General features: G+C 42.7%; 2 protein-coding genes across 8 annotated transcripts; one reads left to right on the top strand and one right to left on the bottom strand.

Annotated features, from left to right (window-relative positions):
• Positions 1-2,495: 2,495 nt before the first annotated feature.
• On the bottom strand, positions 2,496-17,106 carry SETD4 (SET domain containing 4). Of its 3 annotated transcripts, XM_054836166.1 has the most exons (11): positions 16,993-17,106; positions 16,367-16,469; positions 16,199-16,294; positions 15,223-15,260; positions 12,539-12,627; positions 11,461-11,890; positions 10,490-10,664; positions 9,719-9,800; positions 9,282-9,362; positions 8,138-8,261; positions 2,496-7,257 (listed from the first exon to the last, which is right to left on the bottom strand). In XM_054836166.1, the coding sequence occupies exons 2-11, from the start codon at positions 16,434-16,436 to the stop codon at positions 7,123-7,125; spliced, it is 1,320 nt and encodes a 439-aa protein (XP_054692141.1). In that variant the 5' UTR covers positions 16,437-16,469; positions 16,993-17,106; the 3' UTR covers positions 2,496-7,122. The 3 variants fall into 3 exon arrangements, with proteins under 3 accessions (XP_054692141.1, XP_054692145.1, XP_054692144.1); XM_054836170.1 differs by lacking the exon at positions 8,138-8,261; XM_054836169.1 differs by lacking the exon at positions 16,199-16,294 and having other exon boundaries at positions 4,718-7,257.
• On the top strand, positions 17,088-25,353 carry LOC129210353 (carbonyl reductase [NADPH] 1-like). Of its 5 annotated transcripts, none has more exons than XM_054836172.1 (4): positions 17,088-17,227; positions 18,296-18,615; positions 22,169-22,276; positions 24,055-25,353. In XM_054836172.1, exons 2-4 carry the CDS (start codon positions 18,330-18,332, stop codon positions 24,489-24,491), a joined length of 831 nt encoding a protein of 276 aa, XP_054692147.1. In that variant the 5' UTR covers positions 17,088-17,227; positions 18,296-18,329; the 3' UTR covers positions 24,492-25,353. The 5 variants fall into 5 exon arrangements, with proteins under 5 accessions (XP_054692147.1, XP_054692146.1, XP_054692149.1 ...); XM_054836171.1 differs by having other exon boundaries at positions 17,089-17,227; positions 18,254-18,615; XM_054836174.1 differs by having other exon boundaries at positions 17,089-17,211; positions 18,254-18,615.

Below are 25,353 nucleotides of genomic sequence, written 5' to 3' on the forward strand. Positions count from 1 at the left end.
TCCAACATAGTTATGCTCAAGGTTGGGTTCAAAATTTCTAATATTCTGTTGTGATTTTAGCCTGGATGCATGAGAAGACAAATCTCAATTTATCTGAATATGATAGTCTCCTCTTCCTCTCTCCCAGATTTTCTGAACATATTAGCCAATTTCCATCAAATACAACATAAAAAAAGCAGTCTCAAAGGCCGCACCTACACGGCCTTTGTGAATGCTGTTGGCCATATGCTCAGAGACCACTCTCTGACCATCCACACTGTCTTAGCCTTGGAGCATACTCAAAGGGGTGATCGTGAGAGCACCCCATTTGAAAAGCCAGGGGAAATCTGGGGACTGCTCACTGCCTTCTGTTTCCTCCAATACACATTCCCTACCATACCAGACAACTCCATGCCCGAGAGCATCCCAGCCAGGGCAGCTCACTGAGTCCTCCAACTCCTATTGCATACAGCAGGACAACCTCTCCAGTGAGTGGTGGTGGGATGCATTGCATGTCTTTCCATGACAGAGAGGCTGACCACGCTGCCATACCAGAAGCCTGATATGAGAGATGTCCCACCCAGCAACACGGAAAGGTCCATGCCCATTTCCATCTCTGCATGACAGCATGAAGCAGCAACACACTGAGATGGCCTAGCACAACCAAAAGGCTTCCTCTATCACTGCAACTCTGGCTCAAACAGCGTTATTTCACCCTGTCCTTCAGCCTAAGGCCCCTGCTCTAACAGTGCAGAAGACTTGCAAAACAGGGTTACGCAGCCAAGTAAACCCAAGAGTCTTGCTCCCACGAAGCTAGGATAACGCTGGCTACCCACAGCACAGCACACAGACACACACATACGTACTTGCCTGACGCTATATATTTCTAAGGATTACTGTCCCAGACTATATGTTTATCCCTCTCACCTTCCCACCACATTCCCAATCTGCACAGAAACAGCCACCCTGGCCTCCACACCTTTTCTGACGGAGCACCAGGACGGCCCAATTATCTACATGAACTGACAGGCAGAGAAAAGCCAAACAGGAGTGTGTGCTCTTTATTAGTGTACAAAACATCCCCTCTCCAGTGGGACCACTCTGCCTCTCCTGTCCTAGTCCACCCTTCCTCTTCCACCTCCACAGCCCAACCCTCACTGCACTCCTACGAGGCCTTTAGGAGTCTCCCATGACCTACACGGTGTTTTCCCACTCCTGAGCCAGGGGCTGGCTAGCCCAGCATCTAAGTACTCATCAGAAACAGTTCAGAGCAGCGTGAGTCATCTTGGGATGGCATGGTCCCTTCTGGTCTCTCGCCAACATCCTCTGCAGGCCAGCCTACCCACACCAAAGCATCTCTGTCGATGCAAAGCTCATCTCATGGGACAGATACACAAATTCACTGGCACTTTCTTGCTGCAAAGAGGGCTGGCTTCTTATGGATAGAGATACAGGCTCTGGATGCTGGCCCAGACAGGGTGGTACAGACAGGCATGGCACCAGCCTCATGCTGAGAATGTCCCTCTGTCCTCTCCATAGTCATCATTGCCTGCCAAGGGTCAAAGGAGCCAAAGTGCCACTGCCAGCTCCTTCCAGAGCAGCCCGAGCAGGAGGGAGCTACTAAAATAACACATCCAGTGCCTGTGGGATGTATCTGCAAGGGATACAGTGTTCATCTAGCAATTTCTCCAGCCCAACTCTGGCATCCTAGTGGAGCGGTAATGCGCCCGACACAGCTGGCCCTGTCAGACTTGGAACAAGTGCAGGTGTATGTAAAGAGGAAAAACATTCTTACATTAGAAGTGCACTGCAAATACCTGCCTCCTGCCATGTACGGGGTGGTACTAGAGCCCAATCCACTTCAGTGCTATCAAGACTGGCATGTTGCAGTACGGTCCAGCACCGGAGGCAGGGGAAAAGAGCTAAGGAACAGGAGACAGGGCTTCGGGAGAAAACAAGCTTTGCAAGCAGCAGATCCCTCCACTCCTCTTTTAGCTATAGGACAACTGGGACAACCTGTCGGGGCTCTAAGGACCTGCAGTGTAGAGGCACACTGGCTGTTTCAGAAGCTCCTGGGAAAGTGAGAAAGGCAACAAGCACGCATCAAAAGTAATAAACAAACACAAATCATGAAAACGGGCCATGAAGAAATCCCCAGTGAAGGAAAGGGTCAAACATCAGCTTATTACTGTTAGACACTGGAGAACTGACACAAGGGACACCCCACAAAGTTGCCCTACACAGAGGAAATGTTTCGATTGGAGTTCAGTCGGCCACATCAAAGGACATCATTGAAAGAGATCTGTGCAAAAGATGACTCTGTCCCTTAATCTCTGAAGAAAAAACACATGAGCAGACAGTTCTCCATTGCAGAGGGTTAAGTTAATGTAACAAAGATGATTTGAACCACTAGTTATGTCTCGGGTGATAGTTTCAGGGAAGAACAACATGATTCAACTTGAGAGAGGAGCAACTCCAACAAAGTTAAAATACAATAAAACTGAGAGAAGATAAAAGATTGCAAAGCTTCACGTTTTACTTGAAACCAGCAGAAAGAAAACTACATTTTCAACTATTTATCTGATAGCAAACATGGTGCATCATTGAAGACAACACTTCTACTATTAAAAATACAGTAAATAGGATCACAATTGCATGTGGATATACTGTAATTTCTTATTCCTCTGTAGTACAGTTGCATCATCTAGTGGACAACACAGGGATTGCATTAGTTTTACACAGTTTAGTTTGGGGTTCATTGAGTCTCTTTGCTTTTCCACTGAATATAGCTCATTGCAGTGCTTTCTAAAACTTAACTCTGGAATTACAGACATCCACTAAAATATTCAGTAGAATGAATTGGAAATGTATTTTTTGTTTTTTCACTCCAACGTGCAACAGACTGATGCCACCTAAGCGTTGCTGCAGATAGGAATAATATCGTTAGTTTTCTAGTTGAATCCAGTCACTAAGCTGTGATTTCCCTTCTTTTGTGCTGAAATGATAAAAATCATTAATTTCACATTGTTCAAAACCAATTTCTAGTCCAAACTGAGGGAAAAATCAGAAATCCTTTAAGAACTCAGTGCATATGTATTGTGTAAAGAAACTCATAAATTTCTTTTGGGACAATTTCCCTCCACCCTAGAGTTCACTGTCTTCATCTCTGTAGTCACAGATGTGCTGAGTGCAAACAAACACTTCAAATTATGCCAAAGTGTGGCATTTTTAAAGGGGTGCTCTTTACCTTCTAGGTGGGGAGGGACTATGTACCCTGGGAGACATCATTTTTAAAAGCTTTCTTTGGGAATGTCATCTTTGAAATGTTTTCATAGTGTACCTAAAAGCTTTAATTATCAGGGTATGAGAGTTGATACTCCCTTATCTTGTCCTGAAACATACAGGTCTAAAGGCACTTAGTAATGATGGATGATCTCCACACATTACAGCCGAAGAAAACTGTAAACTAGAAGCCACTCTCTGTAGAAGATCAAAGAAAATCCATGCTGTATTTACATAAATTGTCACAGGAAAGATACTGTCATGAGGTTTCATGTTTATCATTTTTCAGTGACTTCAGACTGCACTAAATCAACTCCCTCCTCTCAAAAAAAAAAAAAAAAATCAAGATGTGCTATTTCGGTCTCACACTGTTATCACAAGAAATAAAGCTTTTCTCATTACACCTACCCAAACCCAGTGTCTTCACTGCAGTCACAGAACGCAGTCCTACTTTAGCTCTCTCTGAGTAACACTGCACAAGCTGGAAGAGAATCTAGCTCACTGCCATGGTCTATACTTGGTTTGTATTGCTGATGGTAAAAAGCCGCAGTTTATTCCTGCTATTGCTGAGATTTGCAGATACAATCTGAAAGGAAATTTATACAAAGAGGGAAATTCAGTATGCCTTTCCACACTAAGATCACAGCTAAATCCCTTCTTAGACTAACAGAGAGCCAAAGCCAAATGTTAACAGCATGTCACTAAAGCTAAGCGATTAAGATGTTTGCAGCTCAGAGGGGCTCCAGTTAAAGCAGAGGCTGAGAGTAAGCATCTTCACTCTTTGAAAACTTGATTGAGCACTCTACTCTGTAAGACAGCTGGAGAGCACTCCCAGTGCAGTTACTTCCTCAGGCACCCTAGCTCTTAGCCCAGCTTAGGATGCCCTGTCTTGCATGTAGTTTAGGTTTGATTCAAAAAAAGAATTTAAGCTTTTGCTGACTAGGCATATATAGAGATAAATGCTGAATCATGACCTGTGTTACACTGGTTTATTCCTGTTAAAAATCCACTAGCTCCAGTTCCATAGTTTATACAGGCAGGATTTTGCCTTTGACATTAAACACACGTGGCTCTATTCAGAACACTCGCTACAGTGCTTAAGGTAAAGCTGGGGGCTTACTGCTGTGCTTACATGCAAGAGGCAGACAAGCAGTTCATATTGCCCACTCTCCCCCACTGCCAGATCCCCTTCCTACGCTCCCTGGAGGGCATGTAGGAGTTACAGCAGTAGAGCCCATATTCAAACCACCTGGTATCAATGTGTGGTCTATAGTGCAATACTGAAGCAAATAAACTTCTGTCAAACTAGTATCCATCTTGCAAGACACATCGTACAGAAGTTGTTCTTAAAATAGCCATCTCCAGAAAAAAGAAAAAATATAACCAAACATCCTTATCTTCTTTAACTCTGGTACCATCTCATTATAAAATTATAAAATGAGAAACACATCTGTTCTTAGAGAATGAAAAAGTTTTTATTAAAATAAAGTCAGAGGTCAACCAGTTCAATTGTAATGATCAAAACTGCAGGACACGTTCAAAGCAAGGATCCCTCTAGCCCAGTACCCTGTTTCCCACAGTATCCACCAACACCTCGAAAAAGCAAGCACAGGTCAAGCATACACAACACTTGCCAGCAATACCCTTCTAACCTTCAAGTATTTTGAGATCAGGGGACTACACAAGACCAAAGTTGGCTGGCTGGCAACTGCTCCATCTTCTGTCTATAAGTGCGCTGCATCCATGTCAACTTTTGTATCCTTAGTAACTTCAATGGATTTCTTACCACATTCTGTCAGTTTTGAACACAATTCCTTCAAGCTTCCTTTGAAAGCCCTTACTTCTTGCACTGTGACTGCTCAGTCACCATTCACCCTTTTCACGTCATCCATGACTCCTGTAGACCTTTTTGTAGACCTAGTCAAAATGAATGAGCAACAGTCACAGGGTCAGGCTCTCAGCGCCCCTGATCTTTGCTGTAGCCAGGTTCAGGGGTACAGAAGGACCCTTACGCGAGCTGATGAGAATTGCCCTTGATGACATTAATAGATGACATTCCCAAATCCAGCCGTCTCATCCCAGGAGGTACTTCAGGACAGGCCTGACCAGAGCATAAAATATGATGCCAAGTGACTTTCAGGGGTTAAAACCACAGTTTAGGCAAATATGAAAGTAAGTTGGCCCAAAAGATGTAATAAATGCGCTTCTCGCTCCAGAAAGCACTTCAGTTCCTCTCCCAACCCATTCACCCTGCCCTCTGCTCTGAAATGTAAAGTGACCACCCAGTCAGCATCTCCGTATGAACAACAGAGAAAGCCTGAGAGTACAAAAGAGTCTCAGTGCATTAGAGTAAACAAGGCAGGAAAAAAGCTTATTTTCAGAATTTCCTAATCCTAAGAAAAGGTTATGAAGATGACACCTCAAAACCAAGAACTTTTGTTTTTGAAAACTGAGTAACAGCAAACAGTTACACTTCTCAGTTCCCCTAGTCCTTTGAACCTAACCCAAAATTTCCTTCTAGGTAAGGAAGGGCCCTTCTCAGACTATTAAGACATTTCCAGCCCCAAATAGATTGAGGCAGAAAAAAGAGCAAGGAAAAGCCCTGGAACTCTCATATCCAAGCACATTTACACAGTAACATTCTTGTTCACAAGGTACCAAAGAAAGTCTGAAAGTGCATTTGAGTTTGAATACTTAACAGTTTTCACTTACTGGATTTTTTCCTTAAATGATATCATTAGCTAGAATGCCTTTACTATTGTGTACAAAATTTCATTTATTTCAAAAATAAAGGTCCTGTAGAAAATGAAGCAGTATATTTACAAAAATAAACACTTTTTAAATACACAGTTCTTAAAAATTGCTAAAAAAAGTAATGAAAAATTCTATAAAATGTGATTCCCCACAAAATGGAAAATAATCACAATCACAATTATAAATGACGTTTATACAGCTTAAATAAGGGTCCTGCCCTGAAACGCCTTTTGAAGAAGTCTTCCTTCTCCAAACAACATAGGGAGCTCAAGCTCCCTACATAAGTAGAACTAATGCTGAAAGGCAGCTCATGAGACTATCCCCTCACAGACAGGATAGGAACACTTCCCAGTGTGATCACCAGAACTGAGCAGAAACAGAAGGAATTGCCTGGGTGGTCTTCCAAACAAGGGAGTTCAAAGCGATACATCCTTTCAGTTCTCATTCCCAGCAGGAGGAGTCAGAACAGGAACTACGGAGCCTTAAGAGTAAAGGAGGGAAATTCACACTTCCTTACAATGTGAGAAACACCGGCTGAAACTGCGAAGGGAATGATTTGGCGTTGGTCAGAATAGGGCTGATCTGTGCTCTAGTCCTCATCTGTTACTCCAGCAACGAACAGGCACTACATGAGCTGCTAAATCTTGGGGACATGCATAGATCTCAGGGAAAAGTAAAGGATCAGTACACAACAAATAGAAGTGGCTCTGTCCTCTTCCTCTGTCTAGCACCAGAGCTCAAATAAATGCCAAGGAGTGTCTGCTTGACCCTACCATCCACGCTTTAGCCACACAGGCAGCTGTAAAGCAAGGACTGCTGGAGCCCACAATCCTGGGGCTGCTCAAATTACCCCAGAAGCTGTTCCGCTCACAGCAGCCATGATTTCAATGAGATGTGATGAAAGCCACCTGTGCTCACCCCAGCATAACCCTTTGTATTACTGAAGATCAGCAAGGAACTAAATAAGACTCTGGGTCCTGTGTGACCCTGTAAAGAGAACTAGGCATATTCTGATGACTTTTTACATTATTCTTTGCTGCTCAGGTCCATTAAAACAGTTGAGCAAGGTGCATCCATGGCAAATGAGCTATCACAGCTCCAGATGGGTCAAGTTGTTGCCATATTCAAGTTGCAAAGAATCTCAGCTGATTTTTGTAGTATCTTCAGATCTTCTAAGCGTAGTGCTTCTACCAAAGCCAGGTTTTTTTTCAGGTTCTCCTTGCTCCTTTTCAACTGGGAAATCTGAAGTTTGTACAAATAGGATGAAATTACTAAAAATTCAGATTATTTAATGTAGGACATGAACATGAAACTTGTGGAAAGCTCATCTGTGGTAGGGATTCCATAAACTATGTCAAAATACAGTATTTTTTTAAATTTTCTACAAGAGAAACTGTACAAGAAAAAAAAAGAAAAAGAAAAAAATCATCACGTGGACAGGAAGTAGATCAAAAACCAGGAGAGGAAGGGAAACGTTTACCTGATATCAGGCTCCTAAGTCCATACTATCCTCAAGATGTTGCTCAAGACCAGATTCACCTCATAGTCTGTGCATATACATGTTTCCTTTGCAAAAGTGTGGTTTTAATAGCCCTTTTCCATGATAGCTATCCAACTTGACATTAAGTACACATGTTGTTTGCCAAAATTCAGAAAGGAAGGAGAAATTATTTTTTTTAAGAGCACAGATCTCACTCACAGGAGACTGGCTGACATGGGTAGCTCATTTGACTTGACTGCCTTTAATGAACACAGCCTTCACTTTCTGCAACAATGCGCTCATAGCAGGTCTGCAACATCTTATGTGCCCACCAGACAAAGCCTGCATTGTCTTTTAAGAGGTAACCTCAGCAAATACACTGATACTGTAGGCAGAGAAAGGCTAAATGCTTTTCACTTGTTTACTTGGATAAGCTTTGTAACTTGGTTCCTTTCTTTGCTGCAGCTACAAATTCTGCTGAGCAATTCAGTGCTGTCAGCCACCCTGGAAACAAATCTTACCCCACCCTAGTGCAGTCAATTCCCTCCGTCACTCTGTTCTCGCCCCAGAAAATTACACTGCAGTACATTTATGCTAGGAGAGAAAGGAATCTGGGCTACCTCGTTCTTCCAGTCAAATTACCTGGAGAAGGACATGCTGTGTCTCCTCTATTAAAAAATGACATATTTTTGCTGTTATATTCAAAGTCTGCTGTTCGTTTCTGGCTGAAATTAAATCACCAAGCAGCGTTCTCCTCCAGCAAGTACTAGAACCAAAATGATTGAACAACACACAATCATTTGCTGTATTCCCCAGATGAATGATAAACATATGATTATGCTAAGAATAACATCACTGGCATAAGGCAAGTAAGATTAGCATACATGAAAAAGGCACACGGCATTCAGACACGAGACCAATAAGACAAGCAAAAGAGAAAAGAGATTTAATGGTCTGGAGCAGCGGTTCCAATCCTCCACCCCCACCCTTTCAACCCAAGCCACAGTCTGCACTTAGACCAACGCTTCTGGTCTTTGCTGCTCTGCCATGCTGCCACCAACTTCAGTAGCACCAGCAAGGAGTAAAAGCTGTTAAGTCAGAACTCAGTAGCCTGGCTTCTGCTAAACTTCGCCTCACATGCTGACACATTTCATGGGTTTGAAACCCCTGCCATGGGGATTTATTTTTAGTTCTTATAATCAACTTATTCCAATGAATCTTCAACACATAAACAGCTTCGAACAAGGGGGGGGGGTTATTTATTTACTTTTACAACCAAAGTGCAGGTAGCCATTTTCTGTCTGAGCCATGCTGTTTGAGGTAGATTTGCCATTTGGAACAAATAATCAAAACTGTGCTGACAGTCACTGGAGATGAATTCAGCAACTTATTTGGCCCTAGAATTTCAGAAGCAGCCTGTGGAACACATGCTTTAAAGAAATTAAGCAAGGTCAATACATTTAAAAGTCTCATCAAACCAACAGGAAAAAGGTCTGGAGTCTGAACCTTAAAGTACTATCTGATTCTCATAATGGAAAGGGAAAACAATGGGGTGTGTTTACTGTTTAATACAAGAAAGCGTAAGACCGAAGTAGCAAATATGCAATGACTTTACATTATATAGTGTTCTCTGCCTTTCTTTTTTGAATTCTCACCTGGAGTCAGTAAGATACACCCAGGAGATCCAAACAGTTGTCCCAGTATCTCACGCACAGCCAGCAAAGAGCAAATAAAGGAAAATGGCATATGCACATTGTCTAAATACTCAAAAAGTACTGAAACTTACAATTCATCTGCTTGAAGACATAACAACTTGAGGGCTGTGAGGAGTCTCCAAGACGGTCCATCCCATCCAAAGGTCAGGTTTCTAAAAAATCAGAAGTGATAAGATGCAGGAAGTATAGGTGATCTTTTACAGCATGATAGCTTTCTTCCTGACAAGCATTAACAAGGGAAGACCGGGTCTTCGGAACTAGGGGACTCCCTGACTCCCCTTACTCTGCTGCTATCCACAGCTACGAGACAGCCTGGACCTTGAAAACTATCTCAAGCTTTGATATTGGTGTTTACCACTCCTACATTCTCTCACAAACAGCAAGCAAATCAGTTGCTTAACAAACCAAATAATTATTTTATGCTGCATTATGATACTAGAAGAAAAATTTGACTCCCAGAAAAATTGAAAAGAAATCTCACAGGGAAACAAAAACTCCCAATACCTACTCTAAGAAATCATGATCCTTTAGAATGGAAAGTTTTGCATTTCTTTGCTTGTCCAGTGGTGGAAAATATCTGAGGAGAGTATCTGCATAAAAACACATTTTAGATATTTAAATAAATGGTATGTAGAAGAAACCACAATCCTCAATTCTGAAATAATGTTTCAACCATGTTTTTCAAGTAGCTACAGGATGAAGACCAAAACCTGCTACATTTTTGTGAACTTTAACATAATCAAAAATGTATCTACTTTTCAAAAGCTATCCACAATCTCCAGGATTGTATCCTTATAATGGAAATCCTGACTCAAACTGAAGTTATGAACCATTCTCAGCAACTTCAGTTTATGGGGATCAGGATTTAAATCCTGACGTCAATGGTACAACCTAAGACATTCAATTGGAAACTCTAAATACATGCTGGTAAGAATTGCAATTTTACAAAAGGAAAAGTTACCAAAGAACACTTTCCATTTTAAAACTCCAATTCTTAAATTCTGTGCAGTTCAAAGTGGTTTCAAACTCTATTCCACTTCTTGGAAATACATACAAATATTTTGATGGTACTAAAAAAAAAATCATAATGCCTTAATAAGCATCGTGCATATTGTGCACTGTGCATATATATATATGCAAGCGCGTGAACTTCCCCACTGTCCTTTAGTTATCCCTTTTTACCCACATCTCCTGTTGAAGACAGGCAGCATTAATATGCCCAAATGCTCTGCTCTCTACTCTTGTACCTTTCAATGTCAAGACAATCTATAAATCCAACCTGATGAGACATAAACACTGCTGTGAGGGTTATCAGTGGCAACAAATCCATATTCCAGTAGCAGTCGCTGATTATCATGGGGCCCATAGCAGATAAATACTTCTTCATATTTTTTGCACTGTGAATTTGTCCAAATTTCATAGCTTCTTGTCTGCTCATTAAATGCAGCCTTTACCTTTGAGAAGTTAAAAATAAAAGGTTTTACTCTTGACAGGAAGACTGACTAAAAAAGGAATCAGATCCTGAATATTAAAACCCATGAGTATTGAACATTCCTCTAACACTGGAACAGAACAGATAGGGTTACAGATGCCTGAACAGGCAACCCACTTGGACAATTCCACACCAGGATTAGTCTATAAATACTAGTATAAAGAAGAACAAACATCAAAACCTTAGTCCACAGGATGTGCCGCCCACTGTGTAGATGTATTACAGAGGCCCCAAATTTACAAATAAAGATGGCTTCAGGCAGCGTTGGCTACTGTGTTGTCCCAGCTCTATGTTGGCACATAGTCCCTGATACAAGGTAGAACTGCTCTATACACTCTCCTAAGGCTGCCCAGAAGCTTCAGCCAGAGGTGAAGTAATACAGGGACCGTGTAACTTGAGATTTGTCTCAGGAGCTGAGCCTTTTGAGAGAGCAGAGCAGGGTTATATTTACAAGTGGCTCTTCCCAATAGCTACCCCAGACACAAATCTCACCCAGCCATTGTGGGCTCTCCCTGTACTTTTGCTTTGCTACATAAACTGAAACATTTGAATCATCTTTATTCAGCTGCCTTGGCGTGAATAACAAGCTCCAGGGTATATACAAACCATGAGTGCTCAGCCTGCGGGTGACCTCGGTGGACAATTTCCCCCCATGAGATCTCTCACAGACCTCCAGACGCTCCTAATCCACCACATAAATGCATACTGTATTGAGATACTGCATTCACAAATAAAGTGATCTCTTTTTAGTTTCTTACCTGTACATTTGGTCTGTGGTTTAGCAGATCTAAATATGGTGCCAATGCATAAACATCTGGCTCAAGAGAAAAACATTCCCTCTGTGAATGTTTCATGTATATTGTCCTGGTGTTAACAGTGCACCAAGCCCACTCTAGAGCACTGTAGTTAAAAATAGTCCCTGTGTTCTCAGCAAACAAAGGCTGCAGGGAAGAGAAAAAAGCTTTGGAAGACATGTACAACTCATGGACCATTGCTCTCTGCTCCTGAGCCTTCTTTCTTAATGGTTCAGGAAGAAGGCTCACTACATCATGCTCCAAAGAAACAGGACAAGTGTATGTCTTGGGTAAAACATCAAGATACGGCTTCCACAGCGACTTCTCACCAGCATGCTTCTCTGCTATTAAAAATGTGCACAGTGCTATCAAAGGAGATACAGGAGGCTTCCATCTATTAGAAAATAAAATAAAAATACTAACATAGCAGATACACAGAGGTGAGATAGGAAATGGATGCAGCAGTATTTTATTTCTCTTCTAGTTCTTTTAAATGTTATAAATAGCTTCTATTTTAAACTTCTCTGTAGTTCAAGTCCTTTTGATGATTTCAAAGGAGCTATAAAAGCTGGTTTGTAGTATCAATTTCAGGTTCACCTCTTGGATTGTTTTTATTTGGGGTGGAGGGGGTTTAAGACACATAATAAGTACTCAATGTCCAGCACAGGCCTTTGTTCTGAATTTTCCAACAGGCCATGTTCACGTGACTGCTTTGCAACCCCACTTCATCCTCCTCCTATTGAAGCATATTCACAGATTCCCCAGAAACCATTCGTAACTGGCATTTAGGTCCAAGCTGGCTCTAGAGACAGATCAGGTTCAAGCCTGTACTATCCCTCCAACTCTGCCTAGCTAAAACGGGATGCTCTGTGTCCAAACCTTACTTATCTAAGCATTCCATACACATGAAAATCCACAAGAAATACTCATACAAGTTAGCATATGCAGTTTAAAGTCCTACCACCACTTAAGATGATTAATCTAGTAATGAGCAACCCACAGTAAAGGCTAGCTTGCCCATAAAGTGTCCCTTTTCACTTACCTCATAATGTATTCTCCCAAGCAGCTACTAAGGACAGTGCCCGTGGTGAGTAAGCATTTCTCAGGCAATGAAATAATCAGATCCCCTGCCTTTGAGGGAGGAAAAAAAAAAACCCAACATCACACACAAAGAATAGTAAAGGTCAAGTGTAAATGACTCATCTACTATGTGACTTCTGAACAGAGGCACATTCTCCAGAGAACACTAATGTCAGGAAGCAAACAGATGTGATGTGAACTTGATGGAAACTGGCATGGTTTTAAGAGAGTCACAGTCCTGGGAAGGAGGATAACTGCAGTCAGAGGAACTGTCACCTACAGAAAGTTAGCTGTTCACAGAAAGTTTGGTGTCTGGCTACTCACCTTCTTTGCACTGAGATATATTTTAGATTAGATCTCACAAATACCTTAAGTTCTATCAACATAGTAGTATAGGGTAGGCATATTTTAGGTCATGTCTATCCTCACTTTGTCTGCCAAGCTGCTGTGTGTGTAAATTAACTTTCATGTTGGGCTTGAGCCATATGTAGGGAGAAGACATAACTCAAGTCATTAGTCTCCCATTCCTTTCCTGAGTTTCCCTATCCTGCTCAAGCCCAGTTGAGTCTAGCTCTCATTTCACTCACTGCAGACTCTCAGTGTTGTGGATAACCTGAGCCTCTGGCTTCAACTGCTGGCTCTAACCCTGAGCCAGCATAAGAATATACACTGTTGTCCACACATGACTTCTCCACTGCATCTCCTTCCTACCTCTTGCTATACTCTCTATTTTGCAACAGGTTCTGGGTCTGATTCCCCATTATTTGATATACTACTCTCATACCAGTTAGGAAGCTTCTTCAACAAGTCTATTTTCCAAGATGCACTTTTCAGTCAGAGTTTAGTCTTTCTGTGCCAATATCTGAAGGGCAAGGTATTTTCTCTATCATTCCCCTTTTCTGCTGGGAATGATAAAATTATGACTCTATTAGCTAGTCTATCAACAAAGAAGAGGGCCATAAAAGTTAGGTTAAAACCATGGTTTCACATTATGACTAAGATAATTGTGTTGGGTTTGCATGGCAAGGTTTTGGTAGCGGGGAGGCTACAGGGGTGGCTTCTGTGAGAAGCTGCTAGAAGCTTCCCCTGTGTCTGATACAGCCAATGCCAGCTGGCTCCAAGATGGACCCACCGCTGGCCAAGCCAATCAGCGCCTCTGTGATAACATATTTAAGAAGGAAAAAAAAACAGTTAGAGAGAGCTTTTGCAGCTGGAGAGAGGAGTGAGAAGATGTAAGAAACTCTGCAGACACCAAGGTCAGTGCAGATGGAGGGGGAGGAGGTGCTCCAGGCGCCGGAGCAGAGATCCCCCTGCAGCCCGTGGTGAAGGCCATGGTGAAGCAGGCTGTCCCCCTGCAGCCCATGGAGGAAGGATGAGGGGGTGTAGAGATTCCACCTGCAGCCCGTGGAGGACCCCACGCCGGAGCAGGTGGAGGCACCTGAAGGAGGCTGTGGCCCGTGGGAAGCCCACGCTGGAGCAAGCTCCTGGCAGGACCTGTGGACCCGTGGAGAGAGGAGCCCACGCCAGAGCAGGTTTGCTGGCAGGACTTGTGACCCCGTGGGGGACCCCACGCTGGAGCAGTTTGCTCCTGAAGGTCTGCAGCCCGTGGAAGAGGCCCACGCTGGAGCAGTTCATGAAGGACTGTAGCCCATGGGAGAGACTCCATGCTGGAGCAGGGGAACGATGAGAGGAGTCCTTCCCCTGAGGATGAAGAAGCGGCAGAAACAACGTGTGATGAACTGACCGTAACCCCCATTCCCTGTCCCCCTGTGCCGCTGAGGGGGGAGGAGGTTGAAGCCGGGAGTGAAGTTGAGCCCGGGAAGATGGGAGGGGTGGGGGGAGGTGTTTTAAGAGTTGATTTTATTTTCTCATTCCTCTACTCTGTTTTGCTTAGTAATAAATTGGATGAATTCCCTCTCTAAGTTCGGTCTGTTTTGCTCATGACAATAATTAGTGAGTGATCTCTCCCTGTTCTTATCTCGACCCACAGGCGTTTCGTTATACCTTTTCTCCCCTGTCTAGTGAATGAGGGGAGTGATAGAGCGGCTCTGGTGGGCACCTGGCCTCCAGCCAGGATCAACCCACCACAATAATCTAAAGCCAAATGCTGCTTAAAGCCCCATCCCTTTCCTCCATCCTCCTTCCTGATATGCCATCCCTGCCTTTGTACCAGCACTGGTCTTACCAAGGTGGGAGACGTCAAGGAGCAAAGCTATCAAAGCTAATAATTTTTTTGAAGAGAGAGTTTTTGGTTAGTTTAGCTTCCTGATGCAACTTACTGCACAAGTGGGGAAGACTGCTACAGCCAGTGTAAAAGAAGCTGTGGGAGCCAGTGGCTGAGGGAAAAGACATACAGAAGGGAAGGGGCCTGCTCCTTCTGGTTTCAGTTAGCCACTGATTGCCTTAAACTGAAACACAAGACTATATACTAAAGCTCTGTAAATGAGTACAGGAATGTCTTCATCCTACAAGTCATCAGGGTACATAGGATATCACCTTATAGATATGCCAACACTGCAAATTCTGGTATTAGGCTAGAAATTACATTTACAACACAGACCTGGAATTCTGAGCTTTGCTTGTTGCAAAAGTCATTACATCTCAAAGAACCTCAGGAGCAATTGCATTAGAATCAACATTACTAACCTGAAGAGCTTTTGTTGCCATCAGTCCTCTTCCTGTATCTGAAGCAGGAACAAAGAGAATACTTAAATACACATATATGTGTAAAATACAGGAGACTATGATAAGCTGCAATAAATTAACAGGCCAGCAAGGAAAAGCTCTAAAAGAACATATCTCTTACAAATTGTAAAAGTCAATTATGGATTGTTCCAGATATATACCTCATTTCTTTATTCTCTGATTCTCTTTTTAACTTTCCAGGACCCTGTGAAAGCCCTTCCCGTGCATCCCCTGCACTGCTTGCTGTCCAGTTCTAGCAATTGCTCAATTTCTTTTCCTCAATTTTTTATTTAACCACATCTTTCATCACTGTATGCTGTTCTTGGTTTCAGCGTTTTATCTAAACTTTACAAATTCTATTCGCAATATTTTTTTCTCTGATTCTTACTACTCCTTCTTTAATAATGCAAAAGTTTTTGAAACATAATCTACTTCAAGAGAAAAAATACAAGTATATGCCTTTACTGTAAACAGTAATAAGTGAATCCCAGCTCTAAAATTATTTACTTTTCTGTATCACTAGATCTGCTGAACTTGTATAGAAAAAAAGATGATAACAAGGTTAGGTTCTGATACTGGAAACACTTAAGAGATATTACTTTCTTCTTTAAAACTGTGCTACTAACACTTAAAATGTTGATTTCTACAAGGAATTTGGCATAGGTGATTGTATTGTAGCATACCAGAGTATTCTCATACCAGAGTTTTACACGAGAGCATCTTTATATAAGAAACAGTTTACAGTACTTCAGGCCTCCATACCTACTTGTTTACATTACATGACATCCACTTGCATTTGCCAGAAGTCCTTAAAAGACTAACAGTAACTGGCTTTTTTTCCTGATGCCAGCCAGGTGTGTGATTCAAAATGAAACCAGGAATCTAACACTCTTAGAAGAATGAAATATGTACCACCAATGAATAGTTAAAATGTTACCCCAGAACTGTGCTGGCCTTAAATTCTTGTCTTCAAATCCTCTATCTTTCAGCCACTTCTTAAGCTTAATGTATTCCAGTTTATGACTGCAGTTGACTAAAAAATAAAAATGAGGGGATTAATGCTATAAAATAGGACTGTTGGAAAATAAAGGAAATTGAAAAGTACCTCCATCCATGAAACTCTGCAAGTGCTTTCTTCTTCTCCTTCGACCTGTCCGGCCTCTGTTTTTCTTCATATTAAGAAACAGATTTTGCCTTATTTAGACAACCTGAATTTAAAAAAAAAAAAAAATTAAAAATATTTAAAGTCCCTTTCAAATACCGCATGTTTCCTTTATCTCAATAAGAGAAATCACAGCACAGCCTGTTTAATAAGCTGCCTCTTTAAAGTTTAGAAAACGCATTTCAAGCGAACCCCCGAGGGAAGGTGGGTGACCGGGGGCGGGGGTAAGCCTCAATCTCTAAACATCAGCTCGGCCACGGCACGGCCATAGCCCCGGGCTTCCCTGCCGCACGGGTAGGCCTCTGCCCTGCTTCCTGCTCCGATAGACAAAACCTCGAACGGTCCGAGGGAAGTGAACTCCGCTTAGGACCGCCTGTGCTCCCTCGCATTTTAAGGCAGTGGAAACTGAAGAGCGTGACGAGAAATCTCGTCTCCCCTCTTCGGCCCAACAGCGGCTCCGGCTCCCGATTCCCTCCGGGGCTGAATTCACGATGGCGAAGAGGGCAAAAGCAGATACAATGCCTGGCGCCTCCTGCCATCTTACAGTCACCCATCCGCCGCCAGCTCACCTGCCGGGGAAGACGCAGGAACCACCACTCCCACTGCTAACTGCCCACGGCCGGCCGCCGGCCCTCGCCCGCCCCTGCTCGCTACGGGAGGCGGGGCTGGCCTGCCGCCATCTTAGATACGCTCCCCTCCTTCACCTCCTGTGGTGTGTGAGCGTTTGAGGCTGGCGGCCAGCTCGCCGTCTTCTCATCGCCGCGCAGAGCTGAGGCGTGAGGAGAAAGGTACGCAGTGCTAGAGGTGGGTGAGGGGGTATCAGCTGTTCCTTCGGGCCTGCCCCGCAGCTCCTTGCCGCATTCAGCCCCTTTGCGGGGTGCGGCGGGGGCGCCGAACGACCGCCCGTGAGTCAGTCGCCGGGATCGTCACCGCGGGGAGCAAGGAGTCTCCTGAGGAGTCGGACTTTTGTGTGGCTTGTGGGTTTGCTTTGCGTTCCAGTTAGGAGGGGGAAACCGGTCCCAGGGAGGTGGTAGTGAGTAACATACGCGGTTTGCAGAGAGGTGGGACCTTGATGGCGAACCGGGGGGGTGGCTCCTGGCCCTCGTGAAGTCAGTGAGGAGCTGGGCAGGCTTTTAGGAGCTGGTTGAGGTTTCATCCTTACTAGGTGTCTGTTCGTGGTTAGGTACAAGCTAATTTGGCAGAGGAATGGCAATTAAGTCAACAGTGAATAAAGCCAGCGTCTTAAACTTGCTTTTATGAGGGAAATACATCTTCTCTAAATGTGCTGTGTCTGTGGAAAAAAAAGAAAACCAGCAAGCAGGCTTTGTATCTAGAGCTGGCTGGTGTGTTAAACAGAAGAAAAGTTGTGCGGTCAATCTATGGTCCACTGTTTCCCTCTAAAACTGCTAGAATTGGTTCTCCTGGCTCTCTCTTGAAGCTCAAGCCACTCTTCCCCTTTTTTTTGAGCCTGAGTTTTTCAGTTTTGTCTACATGAGTGCTTGAACTGAACCAGCTGAATATCCTCAAAAGAAGGAAATGGTATTCCTGTAAGATGTGTGAACAGAAGAGCTTACTCCCATCAAAAGTTAATTTAGTACTAAAGATTAGCCTGCACTTACTTTTTTTGTTGTTGGTTGGTTGGGTTGGGTTTTTTCCCAGTCACTGGTTGGGCTTTCTTCAAAGTATTAACACCAAATATATATTTCTTTGTGAATACCTCATGCTACTTTAGAAAGTTACAGTTAGTGTGCAATCTAATGTAGTTTTGCATAATTCAAAGTGGAATTCTAAATAGGACTTTAAAGGAAAAACACTTTATTCTGTTTTCAGATAGCCATCTTCGTCCATCCAAGTGTGAAATTTTCTTTGCAGTTACTGTCGCTTTAACATACCTTCAGAGAGGACAATGTCCAACGTGCCAGTGGCTGTGGTGACCGGGTCCAATAAAGGGATCGGATTTGCAATTGTGCGGGCTTTATGCAAGCAGTTCCCGGGGGACGTATACCTGACAGCTCGAGACCCCAGCCGTGGCCAGGATGCAGTGGCAAAGCTCCAGGCAGAAGGGCTGCATGCTTTCTTCCATCAGCTGGATATCGATGATCTGCAGAGCATCAGAGCTCTCCGTGACTTCCTGAAGGAGAAATATGGAGGGCTGAATGTGCTGGTTAACAATGCAGGGATCGCTTTCAAAGGTAGGAAGCGGACTGTCTGGGATAGTCCTATGTGCCACAAAGCTATGTGGAAAAGGATAGTAGAGCATAGAATTGTGGAATTGTTTTGGTTGGAAAAGACCTTTAAGATCATCAAGTCCAACAAGCTTCTTATATGGGACTTCTGTGCCAATGGCATGCTGCTTTCTTGGCTGGGCAAGCTGCCTACCTTCTCAAGCATGATTAGAGGGCAATGTGAAATGGCTCTTCCCCTAGCATCTGTTGGGCAAACTGTGCATGTAAAGATGCTTCCCTAGAGTATTGTATTTGCATCGCATACAAAGCATGAAAATACTTTAGGCACACAGTGCATATGAGCAGAGTTGGGTTTATTGCCTCAGTGCCCATGAGTTTCAGCAGGCCCATGGGAGCCCATCATCTGTGTATCACCTGTGTTCCTCAGGGATCTGTGTGTTTGGATTTTTTTAATCTTCTGCAAGCCTCATATTTTGTTCTATGCATTACCTGTTCAAGGACTCCAGCTGATAAAAAAAGAACCTTTGGCCCTGGGTGATTTGTCATCTTTATTTAACTTTCTCAAGTCATTCAGTAACTGTCTTAACCTAAATCTTGCTCTGCTCAGCAGGAATTTAACCCCTTCATCTTCTAGTGGACAGGAGGGCAGGGAGAGTGAGGAAGGCACAGTAGTTGAGAGGTAGCAGAATGCATTCTCCTTGTAAGTTTATAAAAACAAATTGAGAATCATGTTACCTCCAAACAGAGCAAATCACAAACTATTAGTTTATTTCCCTGCCAGTACAAACTTGTTCTTTCCATATTTTCCATATTATTATTTTAATCTCTTTGCCTGATCTCCAGTTAGGACATGTAGCTGTTCAAGTACAGTGTTGTGCTGACTCATTTGCTCACAGCATGAGTTAAGGAGGCCTGTCAGGTAGTATGCATCAAACCTCACCTGCTGCTGAAATGGAGCTTCTCATGTAGTGGGAGTGCAGCAGTGGTGTTCTGAAGTCCAGTCACTGTATATTTTGTGTGGTACTTTGCAAGAAGATTGTGTTCAAGGTCAGCTTAGTATGAGGCAACTCTTAATATAATTGTCTGAGCTTCAGGATGCGCTCAAGATAAAGAGGTATTCAAACCTTACAGCAACAGTTAAAAGATTGTATCTCTGTCCATGCTTATCATTTATAAACCCTGAGGTGCTCAGACCAGTATTTCTTCAATTCATAATCAGGGCCTTAGCTCAACCTACTAGTGACAGTAAGTTTGAGCAAGACTGGGCTGCAACTACAGCAATTGAAGTGCAGTGTGTGTTTCCTGTTGCTGACTTTGCAGCAGCTGTAGCCTCCATTGAGGTGGGTACCTGGACAGGTGAAACAAAAGCTCCTCAGATTGCTGCAACAAGATATGCTAGATCTCTAGGTTTATTATCATGGAGCCACTGAACAGATAAATAGGTAAAATAGTGTGACTTGTAGGAGTTCCTTTACTACATTGTAGATTTGGTTTTTTATTCAGGAGTTGCTTTCAGATGTTTAGCCTAGACTTTCTTCAAGCTGATAACTTACTATGAGTCAGCAGTAGGTCATACAATTAAGAAATGTGATAGCGGAGCCAGTTCTAACTGTTGTTGCCTAAGTATCTAGCACAGACACTAGAGGGTTTAACTAACACCTGTGTAAGAACTTGCTGTAATGCTTATCTCATATTTTAGCTTTAATTCCTGCTTCTGAGATTGGTGTTTCTACCCAAGCTTGCTTCTCGCCTTGCCAGGTTTCTGCTAGCATCCTAGAATTTATGCTTTCCTTTCTTTATTGTAGTACTGTGTGTTACTGCTATCTGTCAAAGTTTAGATTTGTCATTAAATCTAATTTATTGTGCAGTTTGTGTTGCACTACAGATAGTCCAGCAAAAACTGTTCATGTATGAAATGATTGTGTACCCATGGGTTGCCTTCTAGATGAGCTTCTGTGAGAACAGTTGTTCTAGTAATGCTTGTTAAATCAAGGGAGTGTGTATCTATCAGATGTTACAAGTAATGTATCTTGTTAGACAAATGAGTGGGTTTTGGAGTGTGGGGAAGCTTCTCTGTTGCAAGGTGGGTATGGAAGCAGGAGTTTGGGGTTGTGTAGGCTTTTAGTTTTTTCTCCCACTGTCCTAACTCTTGCAATAGATCATAGTCTGGCTTTGTGTCTCAGATTTAAATGCAACCAAGTGATTTGCAAAACTTGATGCTACTGGTGCCCATTGCTTGAGAGTATAAATCAGTCATTAAAGCTGTGTTTTGCAATAAAAACACAACTACATTAAATACTAAATGACCTGTTACTCCTTCTCTTTTGAGTTTACGTAGGTCTGGGCTATGGATACAAGTGAAGACCTACCTAACCTGTGTCACCTCTCATCACTGCAGAGAGAGAGCCTGTAGCAGAAGAGGGGGAATGTTGTTACTTTAACTCTTACTTCCCCCTCAAAGTGGAGGATGCTTAGCATATGGCTTATTGCGGAGCCAAATTGTCAGCTTATGGCACATCCTACCCCACTTCTGGTAGTGGCAAGTTGTCAATTCTGTCTGATGAAATCATACCCTTGCAGTGCAGTTCCATGGTCTGCTTATGCTTACCTAAGTCAGCTCCCTTTCCTAGCTGCTAATTCCCACTCTTGTGCTTGTGTTAGCACGGATCTGTCAGTTCAGGGGGTGATTTATGGCACAAGTATTTATCAGTTTAGGAGTTGGTTGGGGTTTTTTGTTTGTCTGTTTTTTCAGACTGCACCAAATCTTACCCCTGCATTCTTTATAGACGCTTTTACAGTTTTTGTTGCAATTTGGCACTGCTTGGACTTCAGGTTATGGCCAAGAACCCAAGACATGACAACATAAGAGTCAGGATATAGAAGCAGTTGTCTGACATGTTGTTGGATGTTAGCACTGGAGTGGTAGTCTAACTTTTGCATCTTCAGTTGGCAGCACCCTAGATTCGGGATCTTCCCTTCTGATTTCCCCTCTGCCCCCTCCCCTGGTATGTCAGGATGGCAGCAAAGTGCTGTGCTATGTGTTTAAGAGGAGAAGGCACCTCGAAGCTTACTTGCCTGTAGTAGTGGCAGCCCAGACTGAGCGCTGAGTGTGAGTAAGTACAGGCAGGTCAATGGGCAGGTTGGGCAGCACACCCTGTGAGAGCAGTCTTTCCTTGTCTCTTCCATGTAAAAGGCAGAAAGACATACGGCCTGTGGGTTGTCAAATGACTCTGCAGAGTGATGCAACTGAGTCCCCTGGGGCAAAGCTAAAACCTTCAGCTAAGAAGAGGTGAAAACATAATTAGCTCATTATTAATATAATATTGCAGAGATGGATCTTTTCATTAATAACAATGCAAGTGTTAGTGATGTTGCTTTCTTTTGTTATTTATACATAATTGATCATATGTCTGTTTCCTAATTAAAAAAAAAGAGGAACTAAGATAAAATTTTGGTATTCGGTAGTTTGGTAGCTTCTTTTTAAACAGTAATACAATCCTGATTCTTTTTATTTTATTCTTTCTTTTTCCCTTCCCTCATTACCACCTCTTATGAAAAGTTCATGACACAACTCCATTTGCGGTCCAAGCAGAAGTTACACTGAAAACAAACTTTTTTGGAACCAGAAATGTTTGCACAGAATTGTTGCCTCTTGTGAAGCCTTATGGTAAGTGTAACATAACAAGTAGAGAAATAGTTTTAGATGAATTTTGGTCATCATTTAATGGGAAAATCCTGTCCTGTTTCAAAGCACATTGCCCCATAGCAAGAGGAGTATACCGTGCTGTACTGTAGGTAAGAGAACAGATGGCCTTTCTTGACTCCCAAAATGTTTCTGCTGTGTATATTTAAATCTACTGTCAAGCCAGTCACATTCTTCTGTTATGGATTGAAGTGGAATTCTCATGGTGCCCTCAAGAAGAGGTGAAGAACTTACCCATGTTCTGTCCATGTCCTACATAATTTGTTATTGCTTCAGAAAAGATAATACAACTAGGATAAAGTACCACCTAAAACCAGTGTTTCAGCTGAGTTTGATGTGACGTGCCTGTTCTTGCTACTGCTGAAGAAACCTCAATAGGCTGTTGGTCTGTCTGTATCTAGATCACAGCTTTTGCCATATGTGCAAGTGTCTAGTGATATAGTTATAAATGGCACCCAAAGATGTACATTAAGTTTCTGTGATTTGGTGATGTTAGGAGGAACTAGAAGAAAACACTTTACCAAAAATGATAAATAGAATGTACCAGGGTCAAAGATAGATGCATCAGTAAGAAAGAGGTGTTAGTATCATGCAAATAGTCTGTACTTTTGCATGACTGTCCTGCACAGAATGGTCCTGTTCTCAAAACCTGGAGCACTGGAAGTGCCCTGGAATGCTACTGACGTATCACGGATGATTTGAAAGGATGGTATTTGTATCTAATACCCACACCAAATCTAAGTTGTTTGTATTTTAAAATAGAAGTCTTTTCAAGAGTTGTGATCACTAGATGTTTTCATGGATATTTGGATAAGCGCTTGCTGCTATAAATGAAATGTAGTCTATACTAACATTTAAATACATCTAGGTTTTTTAAGAGGAAAGAAGTCAAGTAGATGAGAGAGAAGTTGGGAACTCTTAGTCCTTAGGGAGGAAGGAAAGGCCAGAGTAAATTAATTTTAGGGGAGAGAATAGACAGTGCCAAAATTGCAATTTAGCCCTTTTTGTACTAAGGGTGAAGGACAAGTGTGTTAAGTCTTTAACAGAAAAGATTAACTTCTATGGCTCTTAAGATCTAAATTCTCATGTTCCTTCCCTAGTTCACTGCCTGAATGGCTGTGAACTAGCAAGTGAGACAGAAAGTGTAATATAATTTTGGGGAAGATGAGTGAATTACTGATTCAGCTGACTCATTCCTCTGTACTGAAGAGCTCAGAGATAAATATGCTGCAGTTCTGCATGCTGGGATTTGTAAATTTCCAGGTACTCTGTAAACAAGCTCGTGGTCTCACTGCATTAAGAACTAGATTGCTTTTGTTGAATTCTGTATTATTCTGGCTTTTGAGGTACATTCTTGCAGCACTTTACTTGAGCTGTTGCAGAAGTGAGAATGTTTTCCACAAGAACCTCGAGTATATTTAAAGTCTGGCTGCCATTACTGAGAAAAACACTTACAATCTGTAGGCATATTTATGGTAGTAACAGGCTGTCTCCTGGAAGCATACCTGAAGTTCAACAGAGAGCTTTTGCAGGTTCACACCTTAAATTGCCCTCTGTAATGGAATTCACTGGAAACACTTGACATGAACTGATCTTCTAGAAGCTCTGCAAAATAGCCCACACAAAATATTTTACAGGTGTTCACCTAAGTAGTAAATACATAACTGTAGAGCAAGCCCAGTTCAGTATCTAGGCTTGTGTAGTGCGTGTAAAAGTAACTGGTCTTTCTTCTCTTTTACCAGGTAGAGTGGTGAATGTCTCTAGTATGGTAAGTAGCTCAGCTCTAGGAGGCTGCAGCCAAGAGCTACAGCAAAAGTTTCGCAGCGACACAATCACTGAGGACGAGCTGGTGGAACTCATGACCAAATTTGTGGAAGATACCAAGAAAAGTATGCATGAGAAAGAGGGTTGGCCAAATACTGCCTATGGAGTATCCAAAATTGGTGTCACGGTCTTGTCCAGGATCCAAGCGCGGATGTTAAATGAGACGAGAAAAGGTGACCACATCCTTCTCAATGCCTGCTGTCCTGGATGGGTGAGAACAGACATGGCAGGTCCTAAAGCCACTAAATCGCCAGATGAAGGGGCTGAGACCCCAGTTTATTTGGCCCTTTTGCCTTCTGATGCTGATGGTCCTCATGGCCAGTTTCTTAGTAACAAAACTGTTCGAACCTGGTGAGCTTACGTACGTGGGCCTATGCAAGTGGTAGTGTGACTGTGGATTAGCCTGTGCCCTGGTAGGGTGCATTTTCCCAGAGCAGTCTCATCTTGTCCACAGCAGCAGCCGGGTGCTTTATCTTTACAATGAGGGTTACAGTTATGGTACTCCTCTGGGATTGAGCCTACACTAGGGTACACTTCCCAGTTGCCTCCATTAGCCTGCTCACAGCACTGACTCTATAGCCTGAAATCTGATTTGGGGGTGTTCCAGCCCAGATGATAGAGTAACTCGGTGTTGCCCTAATGCAGAGGTGCCTGACCTAGTTTACCTGAATTTACTGCTAATTAAATCATTGCCAGCCATTCTCACACTTTTCCTCCTCCTCCTCCTCCCCCCCCCCCCCCCCCCAACAGATCTCTGACGTGGAGTTGGGATGAGGAAGCAGATGCCTTATGCTTTCTCAGCACCCTAGATTTTTTTTCTAGGGACCATAGTTACTTCTTGAGGTTGTACAGGGTTTCTTAAAAGCAGGAGGAGGCTGTTCTGAGATCTACAGTCTGATCAGTTGCGGGGCCGGGGCAGGGGGGGAGCAGCTAATAAGGAATCTCTATACAGCAGTGATTCTGTTCTGGTCTTACTATCAGTACAAAATGGAATTAGGTGAAAATCAGAAAATTTAGTCAGTTGATTTAATTGATATATATGTCAATAAATGATTACTTAGGAATTTGTATTCATCCAACTGGCTTACTCTGATACTAAAAAAATTATAATGTTTGAAAATACACTTTCATTTTCTGCAGTTAAGTTTGTAGCTGTAATGTATGTTGTTCAGATTATATAAAGATAAAATAAACTACAGAACTGATATAACAAACTA

This window comes from Grus americana, chromosome 1 (genome assembly GCF_028858705.1).
Source record: "Grus americana isolate bGruAme1 chromosome 1, bGruAme1.mat, whole genome shotgun sequence".
Taxonomy (NCBI): Eukaryota; Metazoa; Chordata; class Aves; order Gruiformes; family Gruidae; genus Grus; species Grus americana.